The sequence below is a fragment of the Dreissena polymorpha genome, chromosome 5, assembly GCF_020536995.1.
Source record: "Dreissena polymorpha isolate Duluth1 chromosome 5, UMN_Dpol_1.0, whole genome shotgun sequence".
Lineage (NCBI taxonomy): Eukaryota > Metazoa > Mollusca > Bivalvia > Myida > Dreissenidae > Dreissena > Dreissena polymorpha.
Genome location: NC_068359.1, coordinates 13,216,333 through 13,236,362, shown reverse-complemented (window position 1 = coordinate 13,236,362; position 20,030 = coordinate 13,216,333). Strand labels below are relative to the sequence as shown.

At 34.5% G+C, this 20,030-nt stretch overlaps 1 protein-coding gene across 1 annotated transcript in view; it reads right to left on the bottom strand.

The window, feature by feature from the left end:
* Positions 1–20,030, bottom strand: part of LOC127882118 (receptor-type guanylate cyclase gcy-18-like) — an 88,438-nt gene that overhangs the window by 16,376 nt on the left and 52,032 nt on the right. The window contains exons 2-3 of the mRNA XM_052430574.1: positions 1,432–1,656; positions 851–1,100 (exon numbers count right to left, since the gene is read on the bottom strand). Coding sequence (XP_052286534.1) covers positions 851–1,100; positions 1,432–1,584 — 403 coding nt within the window. The 5' untranslated portion in view covers positions 1,585–1,656. The remainder of the gene's footprint in view (positions 1–850; positions 1,101–1,431; positions 1,657–20,030) is intronic.

The window sequence follows — 20,030 nt, the reverse complement described above, 5'->3', positions numbered from 1 at the left end:
CTGATAAGTTCAAAACAGCTTCATATTGTAACAATCAATGTTGGAAAAATCAACCTTTGTATAATATGTTTGCTCCTCGATGTCATAATTGATATTAAATTTATTAAACTAGAAGTATGTTTATATTAAATACCATTTGCTTGGTCAACCAGAATTGTAACAATCCACAGGTTTTTATACACTATAGTTTCCCACTGATACTGGTCTTGTCCTTAGAAAGAACCACACAAGGTATCTTTGAGGAGATGACTTGATGCTCATCAAGTCAATGTATAGATTGCATATTATTTCAAATCAAACGGATTTAACACTATATTTCTGTTAATTTTCTGTTTTCTTACTCGATTGATTACTTTGTGCTAAAGTGTCCCAAATGTATCTATACAGAACAGTGCAGAACAAAATAGAACAGAACAGAATATTTTATTTTGACTCAATCATGTGAAGCTCTTTGTCTTTATCATACATATAAAATAACTGCATGCGTTGAAGAACGCACATAACACACATCATTTTACAAAAACGGTTAATTGAAATAAACAGGTAATAAACATATTTCGTGAACATAAGAATGTCACATGAATGATGTTAAAACATAGTTATGTCACAATATTATACGATAAATTGTACAACTGTAGCAATAGTTCGTTTTGTTTGAACTATTAAGTATTTCAATACACTTGAACATATTTGGCCGAGTTCTATAATTTTATAGAATTAATGCATTCGCAACATCAGTATACTAGTAATACGGGAATTTTAGCAAAAAGTTGAATTCACCCACGATGTCATTAAGGTTGCATAACAATACAGATGGGCTTGGTAAAAGTAAATGAAATTAAGTTTCTACCTCGAGCAAAGTAGGTGCTTCCCAATGCCCTTTCTGTGCCGGCCTGTTCCTTACTCAAGATCAGGTTCTGATAGGACGCAAGGTCCGTCCAAAAATTGAACGGCTTACGAAGGTTCAAGCTCTGTCCTATCATTGCGATGAATATTGCGATGTGATTGCTGTAAAAGTTGATAACTTGCCGTAGGGTTGCGTTAAGGGGGTTGAGTTCAGATCTGAAGTCGCTTATATGGCGCTGAAAAGTTGCCTTCGTCTGAAAGAATTAACCTTTATTACAACACATCCATTTGAATCAATGCAAATATGCGCTCCATCATAAATAAACATAAAATGTGTTGAGGGCGAGCTCTAAATGAACATGGGTCGACTCGTTAATAAACATGATGCGAGTTGTGTATATGTATGTGTAGGGCAATTGAATATAGGGTGGGTCAACATGGGTCAAGTTGTTAAAGAAAATAAGTAATCAAAGTTTTAGCAAAATATATATTTACAAATCGGCCTGTGGATTATGGAAATTTCATGTCTTTACTTTGGGTTGTTTTGATTTAATATGGACGTATTTTTACAAAATGTTATGTAACCTGAAAGAATTCGTTCGAATCGATGTTAATCCATTTTGACAGGCCGCCAAGGGCATTGTCTGTGTCGCGGTAGAAGTTGAGGAGACGCGGGCGTACAAAGGGGTCGCCCTTGGAGGACACGTAGAGGGCAGTGGTTCCCCGCTCTATCTGCATGGCGTGAACAACGGCACTGATCTCAACGCTGAACCGAATACTGTCCTGGACCTCGCGGTTCTGTTGTACAGTCTGAAAATGTTATGAAATAGAATGTAGTATGTGTGTGTTCTTCGGCAACATATGAAAATAAATGGTGGATCGTAAGGTCAAAAAATATGTTATTTCAATAAAGTTTTATGCATGCATTTATTTTATACAAAGAAAATAGTTTGTCGAGGCATTCGCTTTTCTTCCTTCTAATCAGTTACAATGATAACGCTTGGCGGTTTGTGTTATTTTCGTAAACAGAAAAACATTAAATATATTATCCTCATTCTATTAATACTTTTAATATAACGCATTTCGAAGTATAGCGTGAAATATTTGTCTTAAGCGTTATAACAAGTTTACAGTATAAATATAAGCGATTTCTATTGGTCAGATTGTGCACGAGGAAATTATGACAGTTTTAGGTTATGTAAAGTCATTCTACCAGACGATTTCACTTCGGAAACATCTCGATTTTGTAATAAAAGAATTATTGTGTATGTATAATTGTTGTCACAAAAGAAAAATTGTCTATTATCTGTTTAAACATGCAAAAAATGTACGTTGAAGACGAGATAAATGCTTTATTGAATGAGGCCCAACATTCAGTTTGTGATCTGACACCTGACAAATGGGCAGAGGTTTCCAGCGTTCGCCGTCTCTGGTTTTTCCTGGTCGGTCAGTTCACAGTAAGAATTGTGTATCCACGTTTTCCATAGATGGTATGTATCACACTTGTCACACTGTTGTATGCTCTCATATTTGTCGTGGCTGCACTTCGCAGAAATAAAAACACTCGTCTGGCATTGCAAAACATGGTTGTTGTTGTTTCTAGTAAACGGGTATTAAGCATAGGCATGAAGTTTTTAATGTTTGATTGTGGAAATTGTTCGGTCGCTTGGCAGGTGGCGATTAATATTTTGTTCAAAGCCCTTCGAGTTAAGTTATTGTACTTAATTGATTGAAGTTTTTAGAACACCATCGTTGCCTACAACCAAGATCATTGCTTTTTATAAATAATAAAAAACACAACATGCTTGATGACTTTTTTTTAATATATGAGACTGTCATTGGAAATGTAATTATAATAATCAAACCATGTCAAGTGAATCGTGTGGATGTGAACAGGGTTATGAAGAAAACAAACACATATACCGGTAAGTCTCTTTTGTTTCATTCATAAATGTTACTTGCTAATACCTCATATAAGTGATTGATAACAATAATTAATTGTTGATGTTTTGCCTGAAGCTATCGGTCATAAAATCACACACGCCTCAGGGTATTAATTCGTTTAGAACCATACCGGAAATTATATTCAACTGCGCATAGCTGATAACGATAATGATCTTCATGTCGTACGCAGTAACAAACCATTAATTGTCTGCAATATTTCTGTTATAATTCGAAGTATAACAAAATACTGTGATTGCGTATTGTGCTACTTCAGCTAAAATCCATTCAGTCGTCGTACATTATATAGCGCGTATTGAAATATAGGTACGGTTTTAAATTGTGATTGAAGTATGCAAACTTGATATAATGGTTTGAATTGCTATGATATTTTCGCGTGCAATCATACTTCATATAAACGCACAACGGTATTTGATTTAAAATAATCATTTCCTTTTATTCCGTTATTCATGCCATTCACAACTGGCAACAAGAGTCTTGACAGAGCCTCAACACGGAAAAATGTTCAATGTTGCTCAAATTTTAAACTACTCGTTGTTATTAAAAGCCAAATAGAGGCGATTACAATCTATAAAATGACGCGCACGAATTTAAGATAAAAGATGTTAAATATTTTCGCACGGATTAATGTCAACAAATAATGGATTTTGTCTGAACGTCGAGACACTTTGTGAATATGACGACGCGATCATTCGGCTTGTTTTTCGTGCACTGCTCGTAAAGAGAACGTGTTTTAAAATAAAATGTTTTCATTAACTCGTTCTGTATTTGTTTGTAAAGTCAACTATTATATTTGTTTGTTTACTGATAAAATGTGTCCTTAGAACGTTGCATTTGATATCATGTATTTTTGGTACAAACAAACCATAATTTCGTTTAAATTTAGTATTATATGTGATATTAATCAAATAAGCAAACACAAGGAGCTTATTTTCACACAATAGGTTCATAGTTTCTGCGCATTGAAAATCACATTACATCGCTATCAAAACAAAATATAACACAGAATGAGACTTCTAGAAAGGAAAACGTTGATGTAAATCAAATAAACGTCACATTGATGTGAACGATCAACAGACATTGACATAAATACTGTAACATATTTATGCCATTAAAGTAAATAACACAATAAATACCAACTTGGTTGTTGTCCAAATTAACAATAGGACAAGTTGTATCACCGTTCGCGCGTGGTCATAATTGTACTTCTTTAGAATGTAGTTCTCTGTCATACGAAAACATAGCAACACCGTAAATGATGATATTCGAACAAAACCACATTCATACAACTGCGTAATAGTTTTATAGAGCCATTTAGATATAGATCATATTAGTTTTTTTCTTTGATCGAATTGTATTTAATAGAAACCTATTTCACAATAAGTTCAGCATTATGCTCGAGTTCGAATAGAAGTTTTTATAGATAGCATGTATTAACATTCTTAATTACTTATTTAATTAATATGCAACAGAGCTGTTTAAAGAAACGTTCTGGGGCATGTTGAAACGACGTTATTACACATATCAAAATTTACGTTATTCAAGTGCACACCATTTGCGAAATTAGCTCCATAGAGTGCAAACCCAAACCATCGTACATATTGTTATGGAGGATATTTGGATCATGATGCGTACGTCATTGTCGCTTAATTAAAATTGGTATTGATTTCCTTGTTGCTAAACGCATGTTTGTAAATATTGTTCATGCAATTATATATTAAATGTGAGCCTTGTTCTGAGAACACTGGGCATAATGCATGTGCGTAAAGTGTCGTCCCAGATTAGCCTTTGCAGTTCGCACAAGCTAATCTGGGACGACACTTTCCGCTTTTACGGTATTTTTAGTTTCAAAGAAGTCCCTCCTTACCGAAAATCAAGTTTAAGCGAAAAGTGTCGTCCCTGATTAGCCTGTGCGGACTTCACAGGCTAACCTGGGACGACACTTTACGCACATGGATTATGCCCAGTTTTCTCAGAACGCGACTCATTTCATAGAGGAGTACCTGTCACTTGTTAACCAATATTGGGTATAGAAAGCAATGTATTTGTTTGTTTTGTCGAAGAATACACGTTTGTTCTTTAGTTAAAAACGATTGTTCTGCAATCAACCGTCAAACAGCCATTACGCAAACACGAAATATCAACAAGTATACGAGCCATCCGCTTTTCTTGTTCTGGTGCGTATATGCAAAATGTTAGCATTTGCGTATTCAGGCTGTCCGATATGGGCAGTGTTTTGTACGCGCAACTTTTAAGGAGTCGGCCTGGATAAACTCGCCGTTTCCTAAAGCATATGAGTTTGTATGGTTGTCACCGTACTGGGTTAATGTTGTTTCCTGTTGTTTAATATTGTTTCAAAATATTATTGTAACAACTTAGTAGCTGGGACATGCAGCTATAATTTAAAATTTTCTCAACTTTCATGAGTTTAGTATGTTGATTAAAAACGATAACTGGGAAACACTCCGGGTCAAGACGTAATGTAACCTTCGAAATACACACATGTGTGGATGCACGTTTAATGGCAACTTCTTCAAACCTTCAAACTTGCAAGACCGATATGACTATATAAACTACTATAACACGGTGACTTCAGTATAAAAAGCCTTTAGATTCAAACTTTAAATTGGCCCTTGCCTCACTGGCTTTTAACGTGGACTTTTTTTACTGTGTTTACTTCGGCGACCAAGTGAACATCAGCATGATGCAGTTATAGTAACAGTGTCAATGTACATTCGTGAACGATTTTTCAGTCATTCTCAATAAATTCGTTAGTTATTTTTATGAATGTTTTAGGCTTAACTACATGTATCCAACTATTTCCTTGTATCCACACGATACATGTTTCAGAATGTTGTACTTTAAGTTTTCACCTTAGTCGCGTCGTGCGATATGGGGTAACATTGTATATGCTTTCAGCCCGTCTGCTATAACGTCCCATTTCGTGGTCTAAATTACGGACATTATGACACCTTTTCATATGCGATCAGCCCGGCTGCTATATCGTCAGGCAATATTTCCTGGTCTCAATTACAGACATTACGACACCTTTTCATGTGCGGTCAGCCCGGCTGCTTTATCGTCACGCAATATTTCGTGGTCTCAATTACAGACGTTACGACACCTTTTCAGAGTATACTGTTACAGACGCATATCTGGAACTACCAATTTCCGATTAGTCATAAGGGCATTTTCTCACGACGCGGCAAATTTCTTGCATTATTTAGGACATTTATAAGTCATGATGTAAAGCTAGCGATATTAAGATGTTCGTTTATACATATAATCATGATTCGTTTCGAAATAAAACTATTGTATGTCGCAAAAATCATGACATAACTTTATTTTATTTGACTTATTGAGTGTGAATTTTGTACGCCATTTTTATATCGGGAAATCGATACAAAAGCGATGGAAGCGTATATGGTACACCCTGATGTTGTGATGATGTCAACATTCTATGACGCCATGATATGAATAAGGTGTCATGGCGTAAACAATAACACATCCTGTCGACTAAAACTATGATGGAACGTCATTTTCAAAACAGCATGACGCCAAAAATTATATTGAATTGTCGACATAGATCATGTCGACCAAATAGTTTTTCGGGAAAAGCCGGAATCATTTGTATCGAGACTTTAACTTAATGTCGTTATGGCGAGTAAAATTAAGAAGAACAACCTACACAACTATGGCGACATACCATGTTATTTCACAGCAAGTTGAGAAAAGCTAATCATGCATGACCACATTATTGGGGTGTACATTATTCTATGAAGGCATGATATAAAAAAGGTGTCATGGCATAAAAAATAACTCATCGTGTCGACTTAAACTATGATGGCAAGTCATTTTCACAAGAGCATGACGCCAAACATTATGTTGATTTGTCGACTTAGATCATGTCGACCAAATATGTGTTCGGGTAAAGCCGGAAAGATTTACGTCGATACTTTAACTTAATGTCGTGATGGCGAGTACAATTAAGTGGGGAAAATACGGGAGCGTATATGGTACACTCCACTAATATGGTCATGTCGGATTAATTTATATCGACTTACATTGAAAAAACATGGTATGTCGACATAGTTTTTTCCGACTTAATTTTACTGGCTTGACTTGACCATATACGCATTCATAGAAAAAGCTACAAAACTATGTCGACATGCCATGCTATTTCAATAGTTAGTCGATATAAATTAATCCGGCATGACCATATTATTGGGGTAAACTATATATGCTTCCGTAAAATCTCATTTCATAATCAAGATAAATAGACTTGTTCACATATTATATTGTTTAAATGTCTTAAAATGACTGACAAAACTGTAACTGTCGGAATCATTTTCAATAATTTCAATAAAACATAAAAAGGAAAACCGTACCTCCACTAGACTTTGAACCCGTATGAATGCGCTTCCTCTATAACACGTTATCTTTTGAATGTTTATTTTAGAATGAACGCTTTGTCGGTAATACTCTTGTTAATAAAAATGTTGAGTACATGCTTTACAAACAAGAATTTCCTATTGCAATTGTAAATTAAAAATGTACATATTCAACAAGAATGTATGCGTTATATATATACAAGTGAGTTGACACTCCATATGAAGTTAAATGCTATAAATATATGTAACGTAATATATGGATTAAAATGGGTCGACATCTGCAACGAATAGTTAGAATACATCTGCAACGAATAGTTCAAATGTGAACATTGTTGTATCACAGACTTCAAATGTAAAGACAGTTTTGCATAATAAAATTAAACCCCAGTGTCGGTATCTCAAAGATCATACATAACAACGGCCAGTGTACCAGCTCTAATAAAGAAAATCAAATAATGCGAAAAAAGCAAACGAAATTCGATCCATTTCATAACAAAATGTTACGATATTGTAGGTCATGTCCATGATCAGCATGTCTGTCGTAGATACCAGATCGAAGTGCAACAATTTGGTATAAAAAGAGAGTCCAATTTTATATTGGAGACATTCGGCTAGCATATATATCGGATTCATTTTAATTGAGAATCGCGGGAAAAGGCCCGTAACGGTCTGGCCGCCCACCGTATTTTTAATTATTGGACATAAATATCTCTTAAATACGCATATATTATTTTATCCCATTTTTATACCGCTATTGACGGTGTAACACCATATGGAATAAACTAGCCTGTCTCCTACCTTGTTGAATATACCTGTCGCGTGCACGGACTACTTTTTATTCTATCACTGAATAATTTTTCAAAAGAAATCTCTATAGTCGAGAAAACTTTAGCTTTTAAAGTATACGACCTTCAACCTTTAGATCTAGTCTAAGGGCATAATTTTTCGCCATCCGTATAATGAACCAGCTGATTGATGGCGTCATAAAATGACATACTTATTGCGTTATTTTTGTGATGTCATCTTTTGGTGAACACGAAACTAGTAATACTAGTAGTATGCGATGTCTTGGAATAAAACATTGAAAGCGCGCATTTTTTTCGTGTTAATGAATCGTTGATGTTATTATGAAAAAGTGCATATTCTATGGACTACTTACCTCGGATGGAACCGGTGAGACGAAGGATTTAGATCTTCATGTAGATCTAGCTTATTCGTTTTATTGATTTTCAGAATGTGTGTGCCTATTTGGATGTACTGTAAAATTGTGTGTGTAGATCATACTAATGGGTGTGTATTTTGGTTCAGTAGTCTATTCGAATTGTTTTGCTTATGGATGCAAGTAAATGTAAGGGTATTTTCTATGATGAATAAACTTTGTCTTTGTTATTTTATCAAAGAAAGTCTATTCAGTAAGAATTACCCGTTTGCAACAAGTGTTTCAAAGCTTGATATTAATTATTACGGATAATCTTGTGTTTGGGTCTCAAACTACAGGATTTGAAGGCTAGATCTAAACGCCATCAAAATCTGCAGCGTCCATTAACAAATTAGGCGAGTAGTTTTAGTTTTTTGATAATTTATGTTTAGAACGACTCTGTGTGTAAATCTACATGTACGTGTATGTTGACATCGACATCATTTTGTCAGGAGCAATCACCGCCGTATTGGATTTTGATCATTTTCTTTCGAAAATAAAATGAATAAAATCTTCTTTTCGCGGTCGTAATGTGTTAAAATTTGCATGCTGCGTAAAATTGAATCGAGGCATATGGTGATGTTTTTTTCTCGTTTAACAGATATTGTGTGAAATTTGTAAGACTATTATGCGTACCAGAACAAATACATTCTATATCACTACGCATGGTAACAGTCGTTAGATTTTAAGCACTTTATAGAATGAATTAAAATTATTGTTAAGGTTATTAGATCTATTTATGTTAAATGTCACGTTGAAAAAAATGGGATAAATAGAATACTAGGTTAGCGTTGAATACAGAGAAGTTTATGTTGCGATGCTTAGGACGCCGGGAGCGCGAGCCTTGGCGTGTTTCTCTATGTGTAGAAAACCCCACCAGAAGATTAATTATAATATTATAAACAATTAACGCATTTGGTAAATGTGTTTGTCATTGTTAACATGTTATTGATATTGTTGTGTGAATGGTGATTGTTTGCCTGTCAGTTTGAGTACCATGCTGCATTATAACGATGGTCTGTAATATTCGTGTTTTAATATAGAGGATATTTGTTGGATTCGGTGGATTATCGATTTTAATTTACGAGTGATCATGAAAATAGTGAAAATATATATTTTCTGTGATCACGAGTGAATTAAAATCGATATTCCACCGAATCAAACACATTTTCTTTATATTTTATACTTTTTTTCACATTTTATATACATTGTTAACAAGTTTAACTAGAGAATTTCGCTGTGATAATGACGTCATTTCGTCAAAAAATGACGTCATTTCACAGTAAACAGTGAAAACTATCGATAATTTTCACTGAAAATTTTCATTGTTTGAAACAGTGAAATTATCAGTTTAAATTCACTGATATTTGTCTATAAACCACCGGAAAGCATGAAATAAAAATAAATAAATGTCAGTAAAGGTAAGGTCTGTTCGATTCTATACATCGCAAAGAACTGATAGTTTTATGGAGTATGAAACCATAGCCTCAATAGTTGTTATAAAATAACAGCATAAATTCCGCAAAAGAAAGGTATCAAACTGTTACACGTATACTTACAATATTCTACATCAACGTGTTAATTTATGTTTGCGTCTCTAAACTGAAAATCCAAATTGAATACCTATCGAGCACATTCAGTAGAGTGCATACAGAAAAGAAACATACTCCCCATTAAGACTTAAACATAATTTTAAGTTTAACCCATTTATGCCTAGCGTCTAGAAAAAAATGCCTTGGCAAACAGCGTAGACCAAGATAGAACGCCGCATGATTCGGCGTCTCATCAGGGTCTGCGCTGTTTGCTTAAAGGAATTTCTGTAACAAATATTTAAATATAGAAATAAATATACTAGACATCCCTAATTTTGGAAATAAATTGATCCAATTTAGAAGGATGGGAGAGTCCACTAGGCATAACTGGGTTAAATAGTACCTTCACATCATTCGCCACCTTCACTGCATCGCGGACGATGAGAATTATTCCGGGTAAAATGGCGAGCGTGGTCAATTTAAACAGCTGACAACGGCGCTCTTTAAGTGACCCTCCGCGGCCGCAGAGCGTAGTATCCACTTCCGGTTCAGTGATCGTGTATGAGCATCCAGTCCTGGACGTGTTCTTCCACGAAAACCCGGTGTCAAGGGCAGGGTTTGTGTGATTGGTGCTATTAGTGTTACTCATTATTGCAAAGTATTAACTGTCAGACAATAAAACATTGTTTATACGACGCCACGCAAAGATGCGCGTGTTTATTGAAAAAAGAAAGAAATAAGAACACTTTAAATGTACTCACTTTTTATTAAGAGGCTGTTCCACCAAACTTAAAATCAAAGTTTCGATATCTTTAAATGAAAATAACAGATAAAAGTTTCTTAGTGTAGTTTGTCTATCATTTTAATCACATGCGGTTACTTTGAGTGAGTCTTTTTATATTAATGTTTCTACGCTATAATTTTATCCTTTAATAGCGAAACATATCTTCGTTAAGCAGTCATTTGATGCTTATAACGAACATATCGTGATATTTCTCATTTAAATTGTCGTTTTGAAAATAGCTATATAGACGAGCGTTTTCTATAGAGAATAGCACTATGGACACATATCAGTGTATTAAATTAAATGTCAGAAACGTTTATGTACATCTAATGAACAATAATAATAACGCATCAGCGTATTCTTTAGTCCGTCTATGGCTTTGGCTTTTCAGCATTAAACACGCTCTTGTTTCTTAAATACGCTAAAAGCAATGCCAAGTATTGGACACACCAGGCGAACCGATGTCACATGATCAACTATAAGAGTGCCAGACTAGTGACAATTGCAATACGTCATTCATCGAACCAGACGTGCACTACCATGATTAATATTGAAGTAAACCGGAAAAGACAAGAACACAATGTATAACCCTTTGCAATTGAGATTGCACAATACTATTTTCCATGCTTCAAACAAAACACAAAAAAGTGTCGTCGCAAATATGTTCATCAAAGTATAAACAAATAACCAATGAACTAGCGGACAAAGTGATCTTGAAGTATTGGCGGGTAATGGCATCGATGACGAGAAAGAAGGTGATTACTCGTAATGGGTAAATTTATCTGACAATTAGCAGTAATCGACCCAATTGAATAAATCATGAATTATATATTTTACATAGATGCATGAATGTATATTCCGCATGATGTATTAAATAATAAATCCTAATATTGTATGGACACCTTTGGTTTATAATTGCAAATTTGTCATGCTTCACACCATTTTTGCAGGCTTTGTTCAAATCAAAATATCATGATTCACCTTAAAGGCTGCCACTGTTTTATAATTATATAACAATAAAACCATGTATAACATTTTATAATTAGTATTAAGTATATACAAAACATATGAGATAATTGCGCCGTTACTAGTATATTACGAACATGAAGAAATACTGAATAACCGATCTATATTCAGGAAAAAAGATATTGTCGTAAACGGATCAAGCCTTAAAAGTCATTTTCTCGTTTCTGGCTACCCGAGAAATCGTAAAAAAATATAGTTCTGAACGTAGACAGCGTAAAAAACGTTTGGCCGATTATTATTATTATTATTATTAAGGTTATTTGCAGTCATTTTTAAATATATGTTGTGGGTATTTACTAGCATGTACCAGTTCTAAGTATCGGATATGACAAATCAACAAGTCATCGATTCATTTAAATACCGGTATGATTCGAAATTGTTTATGCGTGTGGCGGATATATATGACATACAATGAAAACCTTTCCAGTCGAGTTTCGCTTGTTAACCAACGGCGTTAACAAACTTTTCCCTAACAAATGGTGCAATTAGTATTATTGTTAAATAATGAAACATTATGGGCGTGACAGCCCTAAATTGAATATCGCGTTGTATATATCCATGCTGACGTAGTATGTACCACGTGTTTACTATCTTTGAAAAAAAGCGTCTGGTGTGTATTATGCACATTGACGTACAGGTTATTCAGATAATCAGATTATATATTTTTTGAACGTTTAAACGACCCGAAAAGTGCCTTTGGACGCTTTATATAACCATTCCTAGTTGTTTTTTTAACAATAAATAATATAATAATAAATTAAATGATTAGAATAAGTGATAACATATGGATTGTTAAACGTTTACAGATACGATGCATATATGAAACCTGTTTTATCTATATCAATCGATTCTTTAGAGTATACTATTCACATCAAATTATTTCATTTATGCACAGAAGTCATGTATCTGGGAATTGGGCACACCATGACGAGGCAGTATTGATGATGAATACTGGGAGCAGTGGTCTATGGTAGGACGTTGGCTTAGGGATCGAGAGGTGCCGGGTTCGAATACCGCCCTGACCACTGGAATTTTCTTGAGCAAGAAATTTATCCCACATCTGCTCCCCTCCATCCAGGTGTATAAAAGGGGTATTTGTCAGGGAAATAAGCATATGTGCCGTGGCCGCATACTGCGCCAAGATGTTAACGGACGACTTACGACCCAGTGATTGGGGGAAAAAAGTAAAGCGCCATAGAACGCACATCTCGAGTATGAAAAGGGTGCTATGTAAATGTGGTATAAAAAGAATAAATACACAGAACATATATATTAACCACTTCGATTGCAAGCCTCTGGCGGAAAGATATAAACGATAGGCCCTAAAGAGTTAACATCATTCGATAAGTGCTAACTTTATTTAATTGTCGACAAATTTGTGGTTATACAAAATGCCAAATTGTAATAAGTTTCAGCAATCTTAGTTGAAACATTTTTGATTTAGCCAATTAATTACCATTCGGTTATTGCTTTTAAATAACTTCTGAACAGTTTTGTCGTGCATTGTTTGCGTATGTTATAATCTCACTCGTTATTCATGGTCGTTTTAAAAAAATTATGCCACATTTGAATGTGGAACACAAACAGGAACTTTAAAAAAATGCTGGGTAGCGTACACAGTGGTATCGTTTCATTTACATTCACTCGTCTAAGAAGTGCGAACTGAATTTTATTTTGGTAATGTAAGAAAGTAAACGTGTACAATTGTATAACAAATTAATACTATTGGATAAAAATCAGGCATTTTGAAGCGGTGTTCTATTAGTTCATTGAACAAGACATGCACACTTTAGCCATACTCTAACAGACAACTGGGCCGCAAATAAGAAAACTATGCGGGGGCATAAACGTATCAACATTTTAGAATATATGTTTTTCATTTTTATTTTGGTATGTCATGTCCGACGTATGTGAACACATTTTATGAACAGCTGAGGTGTCTTATCATATTGAACTCATGTTATAGCTCTTCATTATATATAAGCACGTAAATTGTAATATTAAATGGGCCTTTTCACGTTTTGGAAAATTGACAAAATTAAAAAAAAGTTGTTTCAGATTCGCAAATTTTCATTTTAATTATGATATTGATGTGGAAATAGTTATACTGAACATTTATCATGCTCTACAATATCCATTATATGCATCTTTTGACGATTTGGAAACCTGAACATTATAAAGATTTGGAAAGTTCTGTAAGTGTCGTTACATTTTGGAAAACTACAACAATTGCTTATATAAGTTAAAAATACATCCGCTCATAGCATGAGCACGGATGGTCGAGTGGTCTAAGCGGAATACTTTTTACTCCAGGACTCAAGGGTACAGTGCTTCGAGCCCAGTTGAGGGCTACTTTTTTTCCTTTTTTAAATTGTTTTCTTGTTGTTGTTTTTTTACTGGAGATGTTTAGGTCCAATGTTTAAATTTATCAATATAAAGCATTTCAACTTAATGACAAGCTTCAATACATGCCATAATCTGTGAAAAGGCCCATTTAAATTGTTTATTTGTTTCTATGGGCTTCTCGTGTTTGCTTACAAGTATTCTATTGATACAATTGTGCTTCAACTTTCAAAGAAATAAGGTTAATTGCCTCTGATATTGATTAAGTAGACGTTCTTGTTTGAAAGCTTTTACCTCTGATTGATCCTAATACAATTTTGGTTCGTGGACATTTGTTCCTGAAAGCCCTGCTGTTCATAGAGAGATCATAAAACGATTGTCAGATATTTAGTGTATTCTGATGTTGTCATATTAACAAGATTATTAAGGGTTGTTTTAGATATAATTGCTAACGGATATTTAATATTTAATTTACTCTTACCGTTCGTTTATATAGGTCCATTGTACTGAAAACAAGTACGTGCAATAACACGAGATGTTTAGACAGCCGCTTTATTTGAAATCATATCACAGAATGGATGTTTGCTCGGTGAAGTGTTCTGTACAAAGTTTCGCTTAAGCAGACCGTATTTTTGATCAAACAATAAAATTATTTTTTTTTTACCGTTCAGTATATTACATTATCCTCGTGAATAGGTGCGTGTAGTAACTCACTCCACACTGTACAGGGTTTGCGAGTAATATATGCACATTACAACACAAATTGCGACATGTTGACAATTTTATCTCTTGCATAAAAATACGAACAATATTTGTCAAAGAGATATTTGTGGATATATATATATATATAAGGGTCCAGTTGTAGTTAACTTTTGTATACGAGGAAGGCAACACGGATCCTGACTGAAATGTCAATGTCACCGGCATTGTGTCCGTGGTAATATGCCGTAACATAAGGATTAAGTAGTAAATGAGACGCACTAATCCATCTTGGAAATAATTTGATCGGATATGTTTGCTAAGAAACAAGAAGCCATACATAACACATTTCAGGAAACGAATCAAGCAAGCAATGCGCTGGTTGGGAATTTATTGACAATGTTATTCCGTCGTTAAACAGTGTATCGAAAGCGCGTGCGATATGACGGAACCGTTATTGCCAAATAGCGCTTTTGGGCGCCTAGCAACTTCTCTGTTCAAATGTTGTTCATATTAAGCTAAGTGTTAGATTGCTTTTCTGATATATAATGCTTACAAACATGTTGATATAAACGTCCGTTACAGTAATTAGTCCTATGTTATGGACACCAGATGTCGGACGTGGGGATGTCTTACAGTCGGTTGTGTTATAATTCGGCTAACTTTGAACCGTTAAGTCAATTTTATAAATACATGCATTAGTACGTCATTTTTTTATCCAGAGCAAAGGTATGATAGAGCAGTGTGTTTGAATAAAACAAAAATGTTAAGCAAGCTTAAGATTAGTATGTTGTACTTATTTATGCCGCAAATCACCATATCATAACCAACAAAAGGTGTCAAATCAATCGAGCGTGCCCATCAAGGATTGAACGCAAGACCACTCAGTACCTGCTTCAAATCAAAGTACTGAAAGCACTTGTGGGGCGATTTTGCACAAATTGTGTCGTCGTTAAAACACTAAATACCGTGATGCCAGCCAATCACCTTTGTTGAATAAAACAGATGGAATTAAGGACGGGTGACAGGCTGTCAAAATAATATATGATTTAGCTATTGGGGTTAAAAGTAAATGCTGCCAATTCATAACTGCGAAACGTTTGTGAATACAATTTTGATTATTATCATTTGAACTGGTGACCTACAGTTTTACTCTGACTTAATGTTATATGTATCTGAGATTTCTTGAAGACAAACATTGTCATAAGGTTTCTATGCATCATGTAGATTCAATTATTATTAATATATGTATTCAATTAATTTATTTGCTGGACTTTAAGTAATACCAACACAGTCGCGATTTGTACTGTTCAAATATTGCTGTAATAATATCGTCTGTCCACTGTCAGGTTTTCAAAAAAATCAGGGGAGACAAAAAGGGGATATTTTCACGTCATCAAGCATGTGCATCATGTCGTATATATATCTTTTAATATAATATTATTTTATAATAATGTTTATTTCTGATCAGCAATTAAACTGTATATGATTGAAATAGCAAGCTATTCGCTTCTTATACATCAATCTGGCCATAAATACATATTTAATATTACATAAATATTTTATATAAACGTATATTTGATGATAGGAAAACCGCTTGAAATAACGATTTTGAATATAAGACTGAGTTCTCAAGGTTAAGTTATTAGTTGTTCGATTCTATGGTTCAACGTGCATTACGTGCCTTGTTTAAATCATAGTTGACATGCACAAAAGTAACAGTGTGAACCTTATCTGAATATAATTATATAATAGACATTTATACAATATTCAAAGATCAGAAATTGCTAAAAGAAATAATTCTGTGAATTGGTCATCAAAAGTCCGCGATATACTTGACCATTCAGGAATTGGAGATGTATGGTTATTCCCTGAATCTATTAATATCGACAAATTCATTCCTTTAGTATAAATAAGATTGCGAGATCAATATGTAGCTGAATGGAGGACTTACATTGAGTCGTCAACATCTTTAATTAGTATAAATATGTAAAAAGCATTAAACTTACATTCGAAAGGTCGCCGTCAAAATAAAGTATGATCAGACGATGTACAATTTTCATTGTTTATTGTTCCTGAATGTTTGAGAAAACTACAGAAATCTAAGAAAAACGAAAATTACCAGAGTTCATAAGGCGACTAAGCGGGAACTCTGCGCATAGTTATCATTTATTTTGATAATATAAAATATGAGAATACCTTGATTTTCGTCATTAAGCAAGAGCTTTTTCCGCCATTTTGTGCGTACGATGTACTTTTGTGATCACGTGATTCCCCGCAGTGTTAACAGCCCAAGGGAATAATTTATTGAACAAAGACGAAATGAACGTTCCTGAAAGTATCATGAACAACCACTATTTAGGCAAAAAGCAAGCATATCTGTACTCAAAGAGTCCTCTGAAATCAACGATAACTATGGTCATTATCTTTCACAGTAAGAGAATGTGTCTAAACTTCCTGACACACACACTATGAAGAAGCTTACCCTGGATGGATATATTGTACTGTTGTTGTATGCCCGAACTAGGTGAAATTGTAAGTTTGCAGAAAAATTTCGAAAATATATTTTTAAATTGTGTTCAGGCTTACGCACAGAGTAACTTAACTATAGTATTATAGTCCTATTCAGTTAAAGTAAAGTTGAACATCGTTGTGAATTGGAACAACTTATAATTATTTTATTTTACAATTATTACAGATTGAGGTAAGTGCATTATAAGTATATTCAATACGCCGTAAGGTCTCCGTGGATATAAAACCACATAACGACCGAATGGTCTCGGGTCGATCCACTTTGTGGGAGCGTTAACATTTCTCAATCAAAGCGCTGAAGGCACTGAAGATGTTCGCTATTGCATAATTTAACACGCAATTCATTTTTCAAAATCAATCGCAAGTTTGAAATGAACACACGCCATTCAACTTTAAAAAGTGTGTGTCATAGCGCACGGGTCGAGTTTTGTGTGCACTTTTTATCATCCTTATTATTTCATAGAAATAACTAAGACAAAATAAAAACAGCATGCTTTTTTGGAAGTTCTGAAAGCAAAGAAAGTATGATGAAAATGGTAATGAGAACTTAATATAAAGAAAATTTGCAGTCACCATCATATTAAAGGAATATTTTTTTTAATATCAAATGACTATCTCACCAAGAATATAAATTCATAATGAAAGTTCCGTGTACAAAACTTTTGATTTTTGACACCATATACAAATTCAAAATATACAATAATCTTCGTATCTTGTATATGGAGGAATAAAAGTATATAAACATTGCTGTTTATGCTTTACTTGTTACCCGAGCAGTTCACACGGTGTCAACAACGCTAACATAAACATAGGTATAGAGCACTAATGCGCTTTTAGGCGAAGCTGTTTCAGTTTTCATCTTAGTGACTTTAACATAACGCCAACAGATACGCATGAATATTTTCGAATATTTAATAAGCTGATTCGAGATACAACCTCTGAATTTTTGCTACATCACTGCGTATGTGCTCAATTCAAAGGATGTAGCACTGTTAAGTGTAAGGAATTCCGGACTACTCTCTGTATGCTCAAACGACACAAATTGTGGCCCTGTTACAATTACGCGTTACAATCCATCTCGCAGAATTTCAATTTCGCCTCCAAGATGAGAAAACAATCATTAGCGAAATAGTATAGTGTCACGATAAGAGAAAATCGTTTAATTATCATACCACAATGTTTGCCGTACTTGGTCAGCACGTCTGGAAATCATTCCTTAATGCGTCGATAGGCTGCCATTATTAACAAGTTTGCTATTTTGAATTCAATTTTGTATCAAAAAGCATTGTTTTTAAATGTGGGATTTTCAATTCGCAATGAGATTTGTAATGACCCTCGTCATGCGAAAATGGGTCTTATTCCATATGCGCCCATCATATAAATAGCCCACTCAGCTATCCCTCCTTCTGGTAAGGAGAACATAACATATTGAGTGATTTTAAAGCGAACAGCGTCGCCTATGGCCTGACTGCGCAAGAGCACATGTTGGGTTTAACAAACGCTTGCCGAAACGCATAAGACCCATTTTCGCATGACGGCGCTATTGACGTGTGACTTAAATGTGACGAAAGAAAACTGCGTTTAAATCAAATATAAACATACGATATATTTCGATAATGAAGAAAGATACTCATAACAAGGCATATGAGGACACATATGAAGTGCTCTCCCGTAGTATATTTTTTATTTACTCACACTAATGTGTGGTTTGACAATGCTAACACACATTTCATGCGGTGAATATGCAGCTTACAAGTGAAAAACACAACACAATAGTTTAACTTTTGTTTTATTGTATTCAATTATTTAGAAAAGTAAATTGCTAACTTTATTTCAAAGTCGGCGTATACGCCGACTACATTTTTAAAAGACATGTATTGTTATAAATATATTTAATATAATATATTTAGTTGTTTTCGGTTTTAGCGATTATAAAGCATTTTCGAGGTTGCCTATAGTATGCCTGAGTAATTGATGAACTCATATCCAACTGTCAATGTATTGAGAACTGTGAATATAAACAAGCTAACCCTTCTACTAAGCTTCTACTATTGCGTTGCTAGCACCCGTAAATACAAAAGATCGCCGCTATGTGTTGAGAACCAAGAACGCTTTCCAGAAATACCCGATGTAGTAGCTTCAACGAGGTTATGAAACAGGTCATTCGTATTATTATTATAAATTATTTGTTATATTCGGGTTAAGCGATTATGATTTTTTTTAGTCTATCGTATCGCTGAAGTTATTGTTGAACTTATGTTCAACGTTTTATAAATTGAGAATATAAATAAGCGTCAACTTTTTCCCAAATCTCTCAATTTACGACCTGTACTACGTCATTGAGTTGTATGTGAGAGCGTAACCTATTGCGTTGTTATCGCCCGTAAACTTTCCTTTGTTTATCGACAGGCGCATCTATTAATAGCCTCATATCATGAATGCCAAAACACCCGCGAAAAAGAACCACGTGACCAAATAGGACGCTAAACGCAAATACCATGCGACTACGACTTTAATTATGTAAGAACGCTCCGCAATTCCTCTGAAGCCGGGGCCTTGTGATTGCTTTTACGTAAAGAATTGACCTCTAACTGAAGTAAGCAAAGGAAACGCAGCACCTAATTGACCCATTCCTTCTATGTGCGAAGGCAGATTGAATTTTACTAATGTACGGTTTGCCTATTATAACACACATTATAATGCGGTAAATATGCGAC